The 15,356-nt window shown below is 46.5% G+C and overlaps 1 protein-coding gene across 2 annotated transcripts; it reads right to left on the bottom strand.

Annotated features, from left to right (window-relative positions):
- Nucleotides 1–315: 315 nt before the first annotated feature.
- On the bottom strand, nt 316–11,102 carry LOC133131571 (U4/U6 small nuclear ribonucleoprotein Prp3-like). Of its 2 annotated transcripts, none has more exons than XM_061246947.1 (17): nt 10,947–11,102; nt 9,476–9,630; nt 8,653–8,783; nt 7,972–8,130; nt 6,742–6,822; nt 5,977–6,263; nt 5,725–5,843; nt 5,439–5,626; nt 5,137–5,303; nt 4,744–4,826; nt 4,143–4,286; nt 3,466–3,565; nt 3,241–3,354; nt 3,014–3,132; nt 2,115–2,195; nt 1,797–1,855; nt 316–1,502 (listed from the first exon to the last, which is right to left on the bottom strand). In XM_061246947.1, exons 2-17 carry the CDS (start codon nt 9,618–9,620, stop codon nt 1,353–1,355), a joined length of 2,127 nt encoding a protein of 708 aa, XP_061102931.1. In that variant the 5' UTR covers nt 9,621–9,630; nt 10,947–11,102; the 3' UTR covers nt 316–1,352. The 2 variants fall into 2 exon arrangements, with proteins under 2 accessions (XP_061102931.1, XP_061102938.1); XM_061246954.1 differs by having other exon boundaries at nt 5,977–6,260.
- Nucleotides 11,103–15,356: the final 4,254 nt, after the last annotated feature.

The following is a 15,356-nucleotide window of genomic DNA, read 5'->3' as shown; positions in this document are numbered from 1 at the left end:
GGGCCTTTGGAGTATGAACGTTACCCCTGAATAAAATACGTTATATGTTCAAATGTTATTTGAGAACTTTTCAATTGAGGCAAGGCGGCAAGATCAAATTGTAGCTAGTTACCGCTATGGTTGTAATTACGCTAAATTGGCCGACTGCAATGCTGTCGCATTCGCACCACAGACAGATGTATATATAAAACATTTCAAATGGCAAAAAAAAGCCAGAAGGAAACTATTACAAAAATAATAATAATTTCACCACATGAGAAGAAACAAGTAAAATGACATGTATAGGGCAGGGAAAGAAACAAACAAACAATTCAATTAAAAGTCCTTAAAATGTTTGCATTTATTGTCCAGCATGTCTGCTCACAATAAGTGGGAAAGAAACAGGCAAAGATTCAATTAAAAGTACTTTAAATGTTCCTGTACATGTGCCTGCTCACAGTATGTACACACTTGCAGTGATTACCAGCGTGTCAGCGTATCTTATGCCAGAGGGACATCTAAACATAGACAATGCATCAATTAAAAAATAAAGGACATTCCCTCTTTAATATCCCACCCCCCACACTTCTAAACAAAATGGCTTATTTGGTAAACTGACAAAGTACACTTGTTAATTGGGTAAGATTCTTCATACAACTGATTTATGCACATGACTTAAATTAGCAGTCAGCGATTTAAGCCCCAGCAGGGACAGCTACAAAAATGTGAGATTGTTTCTATGCGTATTTCCTGTATAATGGCGATTACTTACTCAAAATATTTGACAGTATAATACAGCGAGAAGTTGGGTTCAAGTTTCATGAAGTATGAGACAAGAGCAAAAAAATAAAATAAAAAATAGATACACAACACTTACACCTTTTGCCCATAGCAACAGTATTACAAGGAAGTGGCACCACCAGGTGGCTACACCCAGATATTACAGTCAGTGTTTGTTGGTACAACAGCTGACAGCAGCAGTGCAACACGTGAATCAGGCAGCACACAGACAGAAACAGACCCCCGCACTGCCAGCGATGCACGCAGGATATGCTCATTTAGCATCATAGAAACTCATCATAAGACAAGTTCACATATTGGGGAAACGCCCATTTCACACGCATCTCAGCGGGTCTACCTACAGCCTCCCTCTCATCTTCCCTGAACAGAACACTGGATTCCAGCGCATTCAAACATATCAGTCATACACACCCTGAACCACACAGCCCATAACAGTGTAGGCTTCGCACACAAGCATGCACGCACACACACACACTCACTCATTCACTCTCTCTCGCTCGTGCTCTCTCTCTCTCTCTCTGGTCAGTCAAAACGCCACTGTAAACGACTACGGTTCAGCCTCCAGGGGCCCCTCAGTCGTCAGCGAACTCCAGCACGCTCTGGCTGAGGGCCAGGTCCCAGTAGTGCTCCGTGCCGTGCTTTTTGAAGTGCTCCCTGGCCATGTTCCCTGTGGGACACTGCTTGAATTTCATCTCCCCGAAGTTGCGCTCCTTTGTCGTGCCCTGGGACACAGGGAAAGAAGGAGGTGGGGGGAGTGAGAGGGGAAAGGAGACCCCAGGCAATAAATGCAATCAGGTGTGGTGAGAGGTGGAAAGTCCAGAGGTCAAAAGGTAAAAGTTATGCCATGTGTTTTTTTTTTTTTCCACCCATGAAGTTAGCCAGCTAACTTCACCAATTAGTTCTACATCCTGGCTGAAGAACTGTTACTGTTAAAAGTAGGGACTTTGAATTTCTGGACATGGATTTTCCACCTCTGCGTATGGCGATGCTGACTGCAGTGGGTGTTGAAAACTGACCTCCCAGACGAGACTGCACTTGTTCTTTTTGGTGCCTTCCTCGTCCGAACCGTCAGGGTCTGTAGGAGAGGGAAAAGGGCATTCAATCATTAACCCATTAAGGTGTGAGGTCACAAATATGGAATTAGAATGTTCAGTTAAGATGCTGATGTAACAGTTAGGACCGGTAATTGAAAGCAATGGTAGTTCTAGAACACCAACCAAAACATTCTGAAAGGCCTACTCTTCAAATGGTTACTGCAATGCACCTCAAAGAACTAAACAGACAGAAATTAATATTGCAATTCAAATAGGACAGGCAGGCACAAGCTCTCTCACCGCCTCTTTTGGAGTTGCCTTGTTCATCCCACTTGATTCTGCTGAGCATCAACTTCTTAAACTTCTTCTGAGATTTGGGACCTGAAAATGAAAGGGAGAGTGGAAGAGAGATTGACACAAATTATTCAATACAATACACCCAATTAACTGTGGAACCAGGTTTGCACACAAGGTTCGATCCATTGCGTCAAATTTCCCTTTTGCCCCCCAACCCATTATGGATTAAGGCGCTCTATAGAAAATTCATAGAAAGGCCTAGGAATCATAATCATTTCAGTGGTCATGCGTCTTGAAAAAACAGTCGATCAAACATATGATCAAATACAACACTGGTGTCGCATCCGTCTGTTAAGGGAGACGTGAAGGGCGCCCATAAAGAGTTAATATCAATTCACTCTCATGTTAGCCCTACTCAGAACATTTATGTGATGCGATACAGCAGTGCCCACAGCCACTGAAAACATTGTGCTGAACTGCACAACGAGAAACCACTTTCCTTACCATACTTTATGACCTCTCGGTAAATACACAAAAGGGAGGTGCATTAGCATAGTAGTTCACTGACCGTTCACCTGATACCACCTGATATCTCCCATAACCACAATTTACTGAAGGCGGAATGGTATTACAGGGCAGGTGGTACATTCGATACCATTGACCAAAACAGAGGTTTGTATGTATGGTCAGTTTAAAACAGCAAGTGACCATCAAAAGTGTGCAAAGCCCAAGTCTCAGGTGGGGCTAAAAACCTGCTCATAAAAACTAAAGCACGGGGAGACTGTAGACTGTGTGCAGTTCTTTTTCACTCTTCTGATGGAACCATAACCTTGCACAAGATTGAAAATGGCAGATTATGAATTGTATACGGGTGTAGACACGCCTGCCGGCTCCCCACTCACCTCCCTCGACCACCACAATGTTGACATCTCTGTGCAGGACCACAGTCCCCGTCAGGTACAGCTGGCCGGCGTTCGCCTCCACCTTGAACTTCTTGGCCGGGCTGGTCAGGTTTCGGATCCTAAAGCGGGGGGCGGTGCGGGCAGACAGGCGCAGGTCATGCACTGTGCGAGGCCCTCACCCCACAGACGGCCCTTTAGCGGAGACGGTGGCATGGGCCGGGTCTCACCTGTACACCGCCACGTGGATGCCCTGGCTCAGGTCCTCCTTCAGCTTCTTCACCTTCTTCTCCTTCCGCTGCTCGGTGGTCAGCTTGCGCGCGGCGTTCGCCTCCTCGTGGGCCCTGAGACGGAGGCAGCGCGACACGTCACACGTCTGAGTGGACGGAGCACCCGCGACGCAGCCAATCGCAGAGGGACGGACGTGTGATGGGGAGGGGGGGGGGGGTACTCACTTTTGCCTCTTGGCCATCTGTGCTCGGACGTGGGCCTCCACCTTGGTGGGGTCCTGCACCGCCTCCGTGCCCAACACCCGCATCAGGTTGGAGATACGCACTGAGGGAAGATGTTACAACAGTTACAACAGCCCCACTGGAACACTGAATCTACTGAGGCAGGCTGAACCCAGCATCATCAATGCTTAAGACATAACAAGTCTACTGATAAGCAAATCATTTTCATGATACTGATACAATTAAGTTAACACAACCATAAACAAAACATTTAATTGTTTGTACCAGAGACTTTGACAAAGAGTATTTGAATAACACATGCAAATGTATGATAAAACAGATGAATGCAAAGGTATTAGGACAGTGACACGTTTTGTTGTTTTCACTCCATGCCAGCACACTGGATGTGAAATAATCCAACGCGCTAGACATGCAGAGTCAAAACAAAAATGGCTTTTTCCCCCAATATTGTTCCATTCATCTGTACGTCCTACAGTTGCCTGTGCTACTCACTCAAATATTTAATTAAAGGCACAACCTAGATTATCAGCATAGGGCGAGTTAATTTCAGTGCTTTGGGGCTGCTTTAATGTGCAGGCAAATGGGAGTCAACTGCACAGTGCAGGCTTAGAGGCAGTGGTTGTACACGTGACGTTTGTGGAGGGCGGCGCGGGGCCTACCTTTGGGCTCAGGGGGAGGCATGAGCCCCAGACGCACTTTCTCCTGCAGCTCCTTCAGCCTCTCCCTGCGTGTCTGTCTTCTCAGCTTCTTCTGCTCCTTCTTGGTGAGGTACACCCCCAATGTCACCGGCCTGTCTGTGTCCACTGGGAGGCACAACAGGCAGGTCACGTGACTGACTCGCACAGCAGGCCCTCATATCAGCCAATCACCATCCGCAGAAGGTGAGGTCCGAATAGGCAGGAGACCGAACTGCGACGTGATTTGGCACACTTGTATTCAATTCTGCTCAATTCTAGACAGCCCTGCTGCCAGCTTATTTGTGTGTATTGATAAAATAAACATTTGAGCACAATCCAAACCATTATCAACATGGAAAAGGTGACTTCAGTGTCCACAGTCTTGTTTACCATTTTTGGCAGTTAGAGATGATGTTTTTGGTAGTCATTATTTACCATTTGCATTTCAGTACGAGGATTGCTTCATATTCTGCGAAACACCAAGGTCACTAGCACCAAATTATATCCTACATGTAAACACAGGTGGTTGCTGACATCCCAAACTGACTGATCATGACCTGTTGGATACTCAGCAGACAGTTACCTGGAGGGCTCATCTGGGCAGGGTGCTCCACCAGGTTTGTAACCCCATGTAACTCATACTGGTCAAAGGCTGTTGTAGGAGTTCTGAGAGAGAAACAGATATATTAGTCACATCACATCCTCAAACACATTCTGAGTAAGTAGCTTTGAGTGGTCACAAAACCAAGCACTTCAGTTTCCTCCCACACTCAAAGATATGCGCGTCAGTTTAGGTGCACTCCTGCTGTTGCCCTTGACGAAGGCACTGGAGTTGGTCCCTGTGCGTGCAGCACTGCGGCTGCCCACTGCTGTTAAGTAACTAGGATGGGTTAATTGTGAAGGACAAATTACCCCACGAGGTTCAATAAAGTACATTGCTCTCGCTAACAGGAAGAGTGCAGCAGGCCTCTCTTACAGATCAATGTTGGAGGGCAGGATGTACGAGTCCCACCACTCGATGGAAGGCACCTCTCCCTCGCCCATTTCCTTCTTTGGGGCGATTAGGGCCAACTTTGTGGAGGCCTGGATACCGGTCTTCTTCGCTGCCTGGGCGATCTCCATCTGCAGCTTCTCCAGCTGAGCCTGGGGGGGGGGAGGGGGGGTAGGTTAGAAGCATCAGTGTAGCATCAAGGACAAATGCCCTGGTGCACTAACGGTGTATGAAACAGGTGGTATCCAGTGTATTGACTAGAACGAAGTGACATTGCCAAAGCGGACCTTGGTGCGGATGCGCTGGGCGATCTTCTCGAAGCGGCCCTGCTCGTGGAACTTGAAGCCCTTGCGGGGGCGCTGGGCGGGCGTTATGGACACGCGCTGGTCGAAGTAGGAGGTGGACTCCAGGTCCTCCCCCGGCCGCTCCTTCAGCTGCTGCCGGAACTGCTCCCGCTTCACCGCCCGGATGTTGGCTGGAGGGAGGAGCCAAATGGGACAGGGAGTCGTGACGCGGGCGGGGAAAGCGGACCACGTAAACATTCCTCGTCGCTGCCGCGTGACGGAGAGCTACCTTTCAGAGTGGGCATGCGGTGCGTGAGCTCCACCTCTTTGCCGCTGGCGTCCACGGTGCGCCCCAGTTCGTCCAGGATCAGGGGGGTCGGCTTGGACACCTCCCGGACCTCCGCTTTCCTGAGGGGGGGGGGGGGGGGTAAGGAGAACACGGACTCAGTCATAACACTTACTACTCTGAGCAGACTGGGAGCTACTGATAAACAGTTCATAAATGATCGCTCCTGAAGAAGAGAAAGTGATGGTGACTCACGGGGGAGCGACGCCCATGGCGTGCAGGTTGGCCAGGGCGACCAGGTTACTGGACCCTGTGGCCAGCGCTCCCAGGATGCCCGGCTTCAGGGCCAGCTCTGATTGGATGCGGACCTGCAGCTCGGCGGCCTTGCGGGCCTTCTCGATGGCGTCGTTCATGAAGGAGGCGGCCTGGTTGGGGGCGATGGAGTGGGAGGAGCCCAGGGGCGGGGCAGCTGCAGAGAGGGGCAGCTGGACTTGGGAGAGGAGGCGAGAGGCGGGAGACTCAGACTGGGGCAGCATACTCTGCTGAGAGAGAGAAGCAGGGAAAGGCCAGCGGAGAGAATTAATCAAAGCCAATGGTGTCAAAACACAAAACCTCTTCAATCTGATAATGAGGCTGATTCAATTAGGGTTGACAGGTAACAGAGGGCAGCAGACATGGAAGCCTTTAAAACACAGATAAACAAGTCATGTCTCTTACAATCACATCTCACTCGCACACACTCTGGCCAGAAATCGGTAAAGAAAGAGAGCCATTAGCACAGCAGACCAGGGATCATCAAATCACAGTCCTTGAGGGCAGAGAACTATTGGTTTTTCCTCCCATCCTCCCTTTACCCAGGAGACAGGTGTGAAAACAGTCTGGCTAATCAGTAGCAATAATTGTTCAGTTAATTACCAGGGAGAAAAGAAAAGCGGGGCTGGATTTGCATTAAAGGCCAGATTGGATGATCCCAGAGGAATGTACAATGCCCAGGGGAAGAGAGAGGAGTGTTCATCTCACCTGAGGCACGGGAGCCACAAAGCTCAGCTGCTTCTTCCTCTCCTCGATCTGTTTGGCCGCAGCCTCCATCATCTGTTTAATCTGAGGACAGAAACACGGCGCTAAAGTCTGCACAGTAGAGACACTCTAAAGGTTTACGTCACACAGCTAAAACATAAGCTCTTAAAAGATATCCATTTGAAAAGACAGGTATATGAATGAAATTCACTTAGTTCCCAGAAAGCACCTTGCTGAATGGTATAAAGCCACTGACCAGCTCAGAATGAAAGCTACAACCATAACCTCATAAGGCCAGCTTTTTAACCACTACACTGCGTCCCGTTTGGGGGGGAGAGTCAAGACTCCTGTCCTCAGGTGACTGCATGTGATTTCTACATGAGCGTTCCATTACCACGGCTGGATATATGCAGATAAACCATACTGCTCAGCCGTAATAATATTCAGTGTGAGGAACAGTGTATCCCAGAGCATTAAGGTCTACAAATGACAACAAAAAATAAAATGAAATATTTATCAGTATTCATGAATGCCAAAATATGTAGGAAAGACTTCCTTCAAGACACATTTGCTCATCAGTATTTTCCACATCAGTCAGTTTACTGCTTCCATAAGAGCCACTTCCTTGTACCAGAAGGGCCATCTGGCATCCCCTTCATATCAGTATCATGTTACACACGTTAGAATACACTTTCAAACGACTGAAATGCTTTAAAAAGGGAAAACATCCACCGTCCCCATTACAGCCCTAGATAGCCTTTCACAGTGCTCTGTATAATTATATCCCTGGGGAGGATGGATACGCAACATCACCCCAGACTACATACGTACCCAGTGTACCTCTGAGTCCCATTCTTTAATGACGGAGGCTGTGTATGGGACTGCCGGGGTGGTGCACAGGGTAAGGTAAGGGCTGGTGTACAGAACATGGGCTGGTGTACAGAACATGGTGGGGGTGGTGCACAGGGTGAGGTAAGAGAAAAAGGGCTGGTGTACAGAACATGGGCTGGTGTACAGAACATGGTGTACAGAACATGGGCTGGTGTACAGAACATGGTGGGGGTGGTGCACAGGGTGAGATAACAGCACATTGGCTGGTGTACAGAACATGGTCGGGGTGATGCACAGGGTAAGGTAAGGGCTGGTGTACAGAGCATGGGCTGGTGTACAGAGCATGGACGGGTGGACAGAACATGGACGGGTGTACAGAAATGGACGGGTGGGAGGCGTTACCTGCATCTTGGTGAGCATGCCTGGGCTCTCGGCCGGGGGTCCTGGCAGAACTTCGGGCTCCTCGACTTCCTCAAAGCGGGGCACCCGTTTCCTCTTCGCCTCCCCCCCCGCACCAGCAGGGGGCTCTCGACCGGCCTCCTTCTCCTCCCCAAACACATCCTGACCGGGATGATTACGCAGAAGGGGGTTCATTTTTAAACTGAGCAACAATGAATGACAACAGAGCAAAGATGCCATATTCAAGCATAACTAGTTTGAGTGGCCCTCAAAATCCCTGTTCCTCAAAACAAGGCTCTCCAGGGCTGATATCTGCAGGTTTTCCACCCTCCTTTTCCCTGGGAGTCAGGAGTGAGGATAGTCTGGCCAATCAACAGCATTGATTTGTTCAGGTAATTTACTTGGAAGAATAGATAACCTTGTGGGAGCAAAGTCCAAAAATCAGACATTTAAGACAGTAGGCATGGACTGACTCTTCACAATGCACACTGAGCAACGTTCAACCATAACCGAGTCAGAGTCTGCCCTATAAAACTTGTGTGAGCTTGTTAGTCTTTCATAAGGCAGTTTGTATGTCTACAGTAAATAGCACTACGCACAGTAGATAATATCATGTCCGTAAAGTAATATCACGGACAGTGAGCACCGTCAGGCACGCTAAATAGCATTGCACACAGGCCCTACCTTCAGGTCCCGCTTGCGCTGCCTCTCCCCTCCAGACTTGCTTCCTCGGGAGCTGCGGCTCTCCTCCAGCGCCTCGAACAGCCGCTCCACAAACCCGCCGGCCGAGTCGTCCAGGAACGGCCGCAGCTGGTCTGAGGTGCCAGGCGCAAACAGGACTCAGGCACGTCAGTCATCTTAACGGCGTCTTTGCCACAAAACATTACATTTGCTGCGGAGCACGAGAGCCAGGCTCTGTCGCCGAGACGTCAGGCTATCGTTCTCTCTGCATTTGGATCAGAATGTCATATTTAAGTGCAGGCTAAGGTCGTGCCCATCAGACAGTAAATTCAGATGCTGCAGGGAGCGTAGACTCAACCTCCTCTGCATTACCCAGACTGACTCACACACATTGGGCTCATTCCAATGACTTATTTTTCTCCACTCTTTTCCTTTCCTTGTTCCTGACCCAGATATCGATCGAGGTCCACCATCTTTAAGGACATTCAAACCCCTTAATTGTTCCTTCTAGAAGCAAGAATTAGAAGCTAGGAACTCACAATCTTTCCTTTGAGCAAGAAAGTATTTTAGAAAGCCCGACGTATAAATGGACGACCTGTGGTTCCACCACTCATCTGCCACGTCTTGTAACTGACGTGGATTTGAACTGACTTTTGAAGGAGCAACGGACATTGCACGTGCCCAATTCACATTTTCTTGACTCCCCAGTCTTCTCCGGAAGGGTGGAGCTCGGAGTAGACGGAGAAAGAAAAAAGAACAAGGAGGGAAAAAAAAAAAAAAAAAGCTATTGGAACGAGCCTATTAATCAGTACCATGAGAAACACACCTGTAGTTTTCCTCTTGTCCAGGCCCTTGCCTACACAGTGCAGTGCAGCCTTGACGACGGTGGGCTCAGGGAAGCCCAGGACCTTATTCACCGTGCGTTCCACCCAGGGCCGCAACTCCTCCACCTCCCGCCTCGGCAGAGACATGCTGAGGGCTCTGCAGACACAGCGAGCATTCAGAAATCACATTAACACATTAAGAGCCCATTATTGAACGCATGCACTGGGGTTGCCACATCTGAGATGTACAGTGTAGTCCGTAAGTATTTGGCCAGTGGAAGAATTTCTGTTAATTTGGCTCGGCACTCCAGCATATTGGATTTGAAATTAAACAATGAATATGAGGTTAAACCTTTAATTTGAGGGCATTTACATCAATATCAGGTGATCGGTGTGATCCTTCCTCTTATACATTGACTACTCATTTTAGGGGGCAGGGGAAAAAAACAGTCGGCTTATCAGCCGTTTGTGATTAGTCAGGATAATCGCTTGCTTAGTGCAGGTATAAAAAAAGCTTTCAGTAACTAGTCTTGATTCTAGGCTTTTGAATCCCTTTGGAGTCGGTTATTGGTGTTTGTCAACATGAGGAAGTCATATGGCTGAGAAATAAAAGTCAGAGACAAAAACAGTTTGTAACATCATTAAGAGCATATTGTATACCGTTTAAAATCCAATGTGCTAGAGTAGAGTCAAAACAACAGAAATTGTGTCGCTGCTCCATGGAAATGTTATGGTAGCCAGACTGGGCGATTTAGGAAAATGTGCGGGAAGCTTCAGAGGAATTATGGTAGATATTACATTATACAAGGCCACGATGGGAGATTTCTCTACAAATTTGAAAAGCGTATCTGACATTTCCAAAGTGAGGGTTGATTTCTCAAAAAAATGGAATGGGCATTGTCCTCACAAGGAGCAAATAATACGCGGTAGCTTTTCATAGACGTGTAGCACCACAAGATAAGCAAACGAATGAGCCAATTTGGAAATTCTTAAGTTTGGATGGAAGGGCAACAATAACCTAAGTATAGATGTTTTTGTTCAAGTTAGGTGCATCTGATAAAAGTTAACCAACTTAAATTACATTAAAAATAAGCTTGTCAGCCCGCGTGATAGCGTCCTGCCATTCAAAATGTTATTTAGCGAAGCTAGCTAGCTACCTAGTTGGCTTTTCGAATAGTCAAACCATAGCAACCTATTGGCATTAGGCAACTGGCTAACACATTAAGCGTGGCAGAAACGTAACGATTACGTTAAGTCAGAATAAGAACGTGTTAGCCAAGATAGTAACAATTGTATCCATTCAATTCGCTGTGTTCTACAAATACAAGCCATAGCACACCTAGCTAACATCTCAAACTAGCAAGAGCTCCTCCTTCCACGTTTACTTTACGTTAGCTAGCTAGCTAGCTACCTAGTTCCTTGTCCCTGTTAGCTCGTGCATTTCCATAATATGAATGCGTCTGTAAAACTTACCAACGATTAAACCTCGGGAAGGATGGTCGCCTGTTCTCAAAAAGTAAAAGCAGTCTAAATAGCTGTTTTTTTTAAACTAAGGAATTAGCTTGCTAGCTACTTTAACGACCCACGAACTTTCTGAATACCCCGTAAATGGAACGTTCAACCGGGCCCAGACGGAAGCGGAAACAGCCTCATGATGTCGGTCGACCAATCAGAGCATTCTTAAAGCGCACGTTTTTCGACTACTGTTAGCTCTACAGTCCAATGGTTAGCTCAAACGCGAATGTGTGTTTTCTTTATGATTTCCCCCCATGTATGGACTAGCTGTGGTGCTTCCACTAGTTTGCTACGACGTATTGTTATTACTAGCGTTCAGAGTTTTCATAACTAAACCATCACACAGTATAGTGGACCAACAATTCAGTGAGCCGGTGTCTTTGTTTCAAAGGTTTGTTTTATCTGGGTCACAAAACCCAATTTTTTGTTTGTTAAAATGAACAAAAATAAAAAATTTATAATTTTCCCTGCTGGTTCTCTTTCTAGTAACTTTATGTACTTTATTTGATTAGTTAGTATGCAAAGGGTAGCATTTTGGAATGGGAAAGCACAAAGAGTCTTTAATGTTAATATCAGTCTATCAGTCTGTATTCATTAAACAGGGTGGCTTTGGTAGTTTGCATTTTTACAAATTGATAACCAGATATGAACTATCGTCTGTGGTTAATCAATCCTGTTTGAAAAAAACACTCTTCGCCATGGTGGTTGACCAGCTCATACCCAGCTAGACCAACTTATGACCAGCTTGAGCAGCTCAATTTTCAAGCTGGTATAGTTGGATTTTACACCAGGGAAGCTAGCGCTAGCTAGCATTTTTATTTCATTTACATTACATGTTATTTAGCTGACTCTTTTTATCCAAAGTGACTTACAGGTGATTAGACTAAGCAGGGGACATTCCCTCCTGGAGCTGTGGGATTAAGGGCCTTGCTACAGGCTTACCTTTACCTTGTGTTTATTTACCTATAGGCTATGTCATTTCCATGTAAAAATAGTCTTATAAAATGTGCACTGAATGAGAAATCAAGATGAGAGCAATTATTTTAATGAGTGAATAAAATGACATTATATGTTAGATTACTGACATTCCTCAAACTGCATATGTATCATTTTTATTGCCCCTTGAATATTATATTTCTAATTTCCAGGTAACAAAACATTTTTAATACACTGAAATATTGAGCATAAAAATACCTAATTTAAAATAATAACAGGATATCCATGAAATTCTGATGTTACACACATTGTTGGTAGTAGTTCCAAGCTTTTGCCACTAGTCGGGAGCAGAGTACAATAAGCACATAAAAACGTTTGCACATTACCATGCCACTGTGTTTTCCAATGTGTTTTATCATTCTGGGTTGGGTGGGGAGCTTCTGCATAGATATAAACAAATGTGAAAATATAGTGAGGAAAACAGAGGATCAGCCATTAATCGGAAGATTCCCTGTTTTCCACTATCCCTCTCTCTTTTTCTCTTTCTCTCTCTCTCTCCCTTTCTCTTCCCTTCCTTGTGATGTGGGTCACCCGGGTGCAGTAGTGGTAGTGTGTGTAGCACTCTGCCGGAGGCAACCCAATCTGCCTCCAATCGCACACATCCACCCAGCACCCCCACCCCACCCCACCCCACCCCGACTGCACGCGGTACCCCTCCCCACTGCGGCACTTCTCATAACACCACTCCTCTCTGCCGGGCAGTACTACACCATTGTACACTCTGCTAAACCCAATGGCATACTCCCTTTTCCAAAACGTGCTGAATTCATTCGATGTGTCGATTGATTCCACTTCATCCTTATCGGAGGTTCAGGACTGGGGAATGCAGACTGCTCAGACCTGGAGCCCATTCTCCGGCACAGATACTATCGCACGCGCCATGCGGGATGCTGCCGTATCGCACATGCGTACACTCCCTTTTTTATTATGTAACAGCAGCAGCCCACAATGTGACAGGGCATCCGAAAACACAACCACCACGCCGTGGATTCCTGCAGCCTTTTCATACCACTGCAGTCTGCGCCAATTCTGCTTCTTATGTCACATCACAAGTGTGGCACGTTTGTTAATTGCCTACAACAGCCTGTCATTTTGGGACTGAACTTCATGTTATTGATTTAGTTGTCTCTGCATAACTGCTGTATTTCTGCTGTTTAATCTTCTGCAATTCAGCCTACTGCTATTTATCATGTTGTACAGTAATGCATTTCTCAGTGTTGCTTTGCTGTGCTTGACTGTGCTGATAAGCACTGGGTGAAACTTTGTCATGGCAGACCAAGCATTCTGGTTCTGTACTCATGCACACTGCATTCTGTACAGGGCTCTCTGATGCTCTCTGGTGCTCTACTACACTAGCCTTCACTCATTATGAGCTGTCAAAGTCCTTTGGGTAGAGAGAAATCCCTGTTCTGCATGTCTTTATCTTTTCGCTGTCCCTCACATGTTCACTCTCTTTTTCTCTCAGTGATTGCAGACCCTGCAGGGCGTGTAAGATGGTCAGCATGCTCACTCTGCGCTGTGAAGTGAGTGTGTGTGTGTGCGTGTGTGTGTGTGTGTGCGCGTGTGTGTATGTGTATGTGAACATGTGTGTGCACGTGTGTGTGAGTCTCAGAATGAGAATATGTGTTTGTAAATGAAGGGGCAGTAAGCATCTTATTTTGCTGTATTCAAAGCTCTGAAAATACTGGTGGATACTCTGTGTGTATGTTTGTGCACGTTATTTACAGTGTATGTAAGATACAGGTGTATAACGTGTGTGTGTGTGTGTGTGTGTGTATGTATGTTGGGGGCGGGGTTTGGATGTGTGTGTGCCAGACAGGTGTATAATGTACTTGTGCATACATGCATACATGATTCATTTTTATACACTGTAGTGCGCTGCGTGTATGCATACATTACATAACTGTCTGCAGTGTTTGTGTATACATGCTATAGTTGTATACTGTGTGCATGTGTGTGTTTACACGTGTGTGTGATATCGATGGATACAGCTCATGTGGGTATATCAGGGGTACATGGTATTTGTGAATAGGATACGGTCGTGATACAGCTTGTGCACGTATTGGTGTGTGTTTTTAAGTGTGTATGTACACGCATCACGGGCACGTAAGCGTGTGTGCTGTAGTAGAGCTGAGGGCAGCCTGTGTGAGCTCTAATGGAGCACAGTGAATGAACACAGCGGGGGTTGGGCGAGAGGGACGGGGGGTGAGTGAGTAAGCACGGCGTGCCCCTCCCCCACCCTCTATGCCAGTCTGTGTCCTCTATCTTCTCCAGCAATGTCTCTCCGTTCCTCACAAACACAAATGGCCCAGAAACATTCCGTCACCCATTTTTTTCTGATAACGCATACACTTCAACAAGAAACAATTACGTTAATTTTACATTCGTTACATTCACCATGAACAAATGAACACCAAAAAAGAAATGCTTCAAACACATGTGAATATACACTCAGTGAGCGCTTTATTAGGTATTTATTCAATTTCGTTTTTTAGACTTCTGCTGCTGTAGCCTATCCAGTCATGCATCTCTGATGCCTTGTGTGATCAGAGATGCTCTTCTGCATACCACTGTTATAATGTGTGGTTATTTGCATTACTGTCACCTTCCTGTCAGCTTTGACCAGTCTGGCCATTCCCCTCTGACATCTCTCATTAACAAGATGTTTCTGTCTGCAGAACTGCTGCTCACTGGATTTTGTTTAGTTTTTTTGCACCATTCTTTGTAAACTCTAGAGACTAGTGTTCGTGAAATCCCAGGAGATCAGCCGTTTCTGAGATACTGAAACCACCAACAGTCATTCCACGGTCAAAGTCACTTATATCAAATTTTTTCCCCATATTGATGGTTGATGTGAACATTAACTGAAGCTCCTGACCCATATCTGCATGACTATGCATTGCACTGCTGCCACATAATTGGCTGATTAGATCATCGCATGAGTAGGTAGGTGTAATAAAGTGTTCCTAATAAAGTGCTTGGTCAGTGTATGTATATACACACATATGTATTTGTGTGTGTTTTGTATATCAGCACAGGCTTTGTTTAATGGCTTTCAATAGATTTGCGTAACCCTCAGCAAAAAATATTGTCAACATAAGTAGAAATTTGCCCAAAAATGTAGTTCAGTCACCTCAGATCCCCCATTTCCCCACCCTAAGTCCCCTCCCCCCCTCTCTCCTTCCCGTTCATCCTGCCTCTAGTTACGCTGAGGTTGTCTAGAGGAAAGGGGGAGGGCTCAGTCACTTTGAACTGCGAGCCTGGGCCTCCCGCTCCGAAAAACTGCATGGAGACAGGGGGAGAGGGGGAGGGGCCTACAGAGGCTGCCAGAGACACTGCCTTTGTGGAGTTGAACATTAATGCAGTCTGTGT

The sequence above is a fragment of the Conger conger genome, chromosome 1, assembly GCF_963514075.1.
Source record: "Conger conger chromosome 1, fConCon1.1, whole genome shotgun sequence".
Lineage (NCBI taxonomy): Eukaryota > Metazoa > Chordata > Actinopteri > Anguilliformes > Congridae > Conger > Conger conger.
This window is presented reverse-complemented; position numbering and strand designations above follow the sequence as displayed.

Bases quoted from the DNA above. Each gene is read 5' to 3' on its own strand.
- LOC133131571 (XM_061246947.1), bottom strand. From the start codon at position 9,620: ATGTCTCTGCCGAGGCGGGAGGTGGAGGAGTTGCGGCCCTGGGTGGAA. The intron at 4,827-5,136 runs GTAAGAGAGGCC...TTTCTCTCTCAG, and splicing joins CTGCCCTCCAACATTGATCT to AACTCCTACAACAGCCTTTG. The intron at 1,503-1,796 runs GTCAGTTTTCAA...CCTGTGTCCCAG, and splicing joins AGTGCAGTCTCGTCTGGGAG to GGCACGACAAAGGAGCGCAA.